Genomic DNA, 4530 nt, shown 5'->3' with positions numbered 1-4530 from the left:
TATTTACAGAGTTCCTCTTTTACACATAAAACCTCTAGCTATCCTGTTATACAGCACAAGGGCCACCAACAAATACACTTGCAGTCCAATTCAAACCTCGATATTATGAATCAAAAGGGCTATATATTATGAGGGCGGATATATGAACAGACGAACCTTTGCATTGTTCATCGGTAAAACATGAACAAACCAATCCCCATCACCTCTCTCATGTACTAGTACTTTTGGTTATTTTTTCAATTGGCAAATTCATATGAAGTCGTGGGCATTCGTGATTCATCATTGCTCTGCATATATTTTATCATGATCCTCCATACTTGTGCATTGGTTTAGAGTATTTGTCTGTGTGCCACATGACGTTGAGGCAGAGGCGGCGACTTGGTGCTCTCCTTCCTGCCCGCTCGCGGCTTGTCGGTCGCCATTCGATCCCTTGACCCTGCGCCGGGTCTCTCTCTCCCCCGTCGATGGCGACTCCTAAAGGTCAACCAGAAAAATAAGATTTCTTCACAAAATAAATGCTATAGTGTATGTACAACGTACTACTCAACTGGGCACGTTGCAAGAAGCAAAGAAAAAGGAAGCCCGATCGACGGCGACGTGGAGGCGACCCAACAATGAACAATCCATGCCACCTACCCCGCAAGCTGCACGTTCTTTTCATCTTTACAAATACAAACGCACGCAAGGCACAGCGCAGACCAACGCTTTGCAGGACCATGGCTCCGCGCGCATTGCTTTGTCTGAGCCTCCTCTGCCTCGCCGTGCTGGCCAGTGGCGGCGCCGCCGCCGAGTCTCACACGCAGTGCACCGACAACCCGCCGGACCTCACGGCCGGGGGCGACGAGGCCGGCGCGGTCGTCGACGACCTCGCCGGCTTCAAGGCCTACGTCACCGGCGGCGCCGCCCACTCCCACAGGGCCGTCGTCCTCGCCTCCGATTTCTACGGTCAGTTCATCTTGATTATGGAATGTGCAGGCAGAGTATGGGTGTGAGTGTGACTTGGTGTTGACGGTGCTTTATTTGATCTTTTAGGATTCGAAGCGCCATTGTTGAGGTACCAACTTTTTCTCCTCGCATTTCCTTGTGTTCCTCTCTTCACTGATGATGACTAGGAAATTTGTGAGCACGGACTGCTCTTCAGTAAAAGTACAAAACAATGATATGAATCAATTGCAAATTGTTTTAGCAAGAATGGCTCGGTTTGTGGAACCAAGTCAAATCAACACCAACCCATATCACCATGTGTGCAATACCAATAAATTTGTATCCATATCATTGTTTAAACTAAAAGTCTTGCGCGTTCATGGAAATGAAGGAAAATTGCCGACAAAGTCGGTGAAGCTGGATACTACGTTGTGGTACCCGACTTCTTCAATGGACAACCTTACACAGAAGGCACAAACAGAACAGAATGGTTCCTGGCTCACTCTCCGGTAAATTCATCTTTACCTATGATAATTCTTCATTAATTCATTTTGTCTATATTTTTCTACCCACTCTGATCGGATCTTTACATACAGGTAAAAGCAGCTCAAGATGCAAAACCCATCTTCGCGGCATTGAAGAAGGAAAAGAAGTCTTTTGTTGGAGTTGGGGGCTATTGTTGGGGCGGTTAGTAAAACCAACACATAGAAATATGCTTATATTGCCGGCATGCTTGGAATACGAAATGTTGAAGAGAAAATTAGTAATTCCGCAAATAGGATTAGTTCGTATTCACTTTTTCAAAGATTTTTTTTGGTTCATGACCTCGTCCTCTACCGACAGGGAAATTCGCTGTGGAGGTGGCGAAAACAAACGAGGTGGAAGCAATTGTCATCTCCCATCCTTCAGCAGTCACTGCCGACGATATGAAAGGTGAACTTTTGTTTATCTTGTCGGTACTCTTATTGGTGAACTATACATGTGTTTTTATTCTTAGCTCAACTGCCACTCAGTGATCAAGTGCCCCATTGAGATTCTTGGAGCTCAGAATGACGCTGTTACACCGCCAGCATTAGTAGATCAGCTTGTTGATGCCTTGCATCAAAGCAATCAGGTTAGTTTCAGGTGATTTCATTCCAAACATTTGGATACCAAATGACTACTATGTTGTTTCTACATGGCTTGTTACCCTGTGCATGGAAGCATGTAAATCAATTTGCATTCATGAAACAGAAAATTCCTTCAGAATAACCCAAAAGTTAGGCAATAAGCACAGAAGATTTCATTCATGTTCTTTGACAAGAAGTGAGTGAGAGCCTCATATGACTTTCGCTTGTTGCAGATTTACTATGCAAAGATCTTTCCAGAAGTTGCCCATGGCTTCGCTTGCAGATACAATGTCACCAACCCGTTCGCAGTCAAGACCGCCGAACAAGCCCTTGGCTTAATGCTCGGCTGGTTCCACAAATACCTGGAATGAGAACGCCTCATCATGCAAGTCCTTGCAATTTGTTACGTCCAAATAAATTTCCCGCAAAAGGAAAATTTTACGTCCAAATAAATAATTTTTTCTTGCGTTCATGCGTGTAAACTTACATAATGAGATATGCAGATAATCTGGTTACAATGTGTGTGCTTTACCTTTGTATAATAATCTCTTCACATTGGTACTACGTCCATGCGTGTGTCGGTGTGTGCAGTTGTTAGCAGCTTGCTATGTCTTCAACCATGTGCAGAATAATACTAGTAATAAAAAAGGTGGCTTCACCTCTTTTATTAGTTGCGGAGGCAGGCCAAGTTGCCAGTTTAAAACGAAGTCCAGATCTGTGACAGGAATTACGCACTTGCAAAGCAAGATCAGGTTGATCTAAAAGAAAAGGAGCCTCGAGTCCCCACATGACCCATCAGCCAGTCCTGGTATACCGCCCCCCCGCAAGCAAATCTGCCAAACTTTCAGGTACCAAGCACAATAAATTTCTAGGTTACAAATGGCGCACTAGAAGGAAATTCTTATATTTCAATCTGCCTCTAGGCACAGATGTGTGTATTGCCCTGCTCCAATCAACCAAACGAACAAATATCGGCAACACGGAATGGATGCGATCTCTAGAATCTTATCGCACGGACCCGGCAGCCTGGTAGGAACCGATTGCTGAACCGGCTGAGGTTGTCTCTAATCTTCTTTCTACCTCGGCCCTTCTAAATCTATCCAACGATGCTTCGATCGAGATAAGCTCTGCACGAAGAAGATGCACATCGATGTTATGGTTCCATTCAGGCGATCGATTCGTAGCTTCGTCGACCGTAAATGCTTAATTTTGCGTTCATGTTTGGAGCTATTTTGAACAAATTTTGTCAAATTCGTCGCGCATGGTCGATCATTTGAGATTTCTTTTGACCAGTAGCTCCGCCTTGCAGTTTCCCACGACTTTCGTATTGCACATTTTCTATTTCAACGACTGTAGACGAGTAGATCTAACTTCTTCCTCGTTGGAACGTACATATGCATATGTGTGATGTGTGTTAATGACACTCCTTACTCCCGCTTGTTGTTGCACTAGTGCCATCGCTGACGTCGTTCCTCTCAACCTCCTCTCTCGTGTCCTATTACACTTGGGCGGTCTCCGTTTTCTCTCCCATGGCTTGCTACACTGAAGCCATGACCGGCGTCGTTTCTCTCGACCTCCTCGTTCACGTCCTACTACATTGACGCCGTCGGCGGTGTTGTTCATTTTGGCCTCCTCCTGTGTGTGTTATGTGTAGGTGTCAACTCCTAATCATATCCCATGTATACAATCAAACAATGTGTAGTTGCATGAGTGAAGACAATACAGGACACCAAACAACGTGCCAAAACCAATCCAGATCCGGCTTGAGCGCCCCCACACCCACCACCGTGCGCCCCTTACAGGCATGTCCGCGCCGCCACACACTAGCGCCACCCGTACTCGCCACCAGCCTGCCGAGAGAGCCACACCCACCCCCGTGCGCGGGCATGAGAGAGCGACCACCAGAGAAATGCGACCCCCTTCCCTGGAGCCGGTCCAATGGCTCCTTTGGCGACGGCAAGCCGGAGAGGAGAAAAAAAAGTAGATGGCAGCGGCTTTAGCCCTCCTCCCCCCGTTGCCAGTGTCGGGATACTATGAAGACCGTTGATGGCTTCTCTGTCAACAACTAGACGGGAAGGAGAAGGGAAAGTAGGCGGCGACGGCTTTAGACTAGCCATAGTGGGAGTAATTTCAGCAATAACTTCGAATCCAACTCAGCAAATTTGCTTATGTGGCAATGAGTTAATGAGGAGAGAGGTACTTGTAGTAACTTAGCTAGTTACTGTAACATCACATGTCCCAATGCAATATGAGTCTCTAATTTAATAAATGAATCTTTGCATGTTATCACCCTTATGTTACTACCGACTATGAAGATAGTAACATAGTCTAGGGATATGCTAGTCTTAGAGCTTTTTTTCTTGGCCCCTCGTATAAAGATGTCAACATATACACATTTTTTGTTCCTCTTAATGAAAAGGCAGAAAGGTTGCTGGAGGGGTTATATTACAAGACTGCCATTGAGCAACACGTCCCACGCGTCGAAAGTCGAAACTAC

General features: G+C 45.8%; 1 protein-coding gene across 1 annotated transcript; it reads left to right on the top strand.

Moving 5' to 3' along the window:
- Window positions 1-697: 697 nt before the first annotated feature.
- On the top strand, window positions 698-2597 carry LOC119367171 (endo-1,3;1,4-beta-D-glucanase-like). Its single transcript, XM_037632769.1, has 7 exons — window positions 698-945; window positions 1033-1054; window positions 1316-1433; window positions 1521-1611; window positions 1768-1857; window positions 1938-2038; window positions 2267-2597. Exons 1-7 carry the CDS (start codon window positions 717-719, stop codon window positions 2402-2404), a joined length of 789 nt encoding a protein of 262 aa, XP_037488666.1. The 5' UTR covers window positions 698-716; the 3' UTR covers window positions 2405-2597.
- The last annotated feature ends 1933 nt before the right edge of the window (window positions 2598-4530 follow it).

The sequence above is a fragment of the Triticum dicoccoides genome, chromosome 1A, assembly GCF_002162155.2.
Source record: "Triticum dicoccoides isolate Atlit2015 ecotype Zavitan chromosome 1A, WEW_v2.0, whole genome shotgun sequence".
Lineage (NCBI taxonomy): Eukaryota > Viridiplantae > Streptophyta > Magnoliopsida > Poales > Poaceae > Triticum > Triticum dicoccoides.
This window is presented reverse-complemented; position numbering and strand designations above follow the sequence as displayed.

Coding starts and splice junctions, on each gene's coding strand:
- LOC119367171 (XM_037632769.1), top strand. CDS start 717: ATGGCTCCGCGCGCATTGCTTTGTCTGAGCCTCCTCTGCCTCGCCGTG. Junction 946..1,032: donor CCTCGCCTCCGATTTCTACG/GTCAGTTCATCT, acceptor TTGATCTTTTAG/GATTCGAAGCGCCATTGTTG. Junction 1,858..1,937: donor CACTGCCGACGATATGAAAG/GTGAACTTTTGT, acceptor ACTGCCACTCAG/TGATCAAGTGCCCCATTGAG.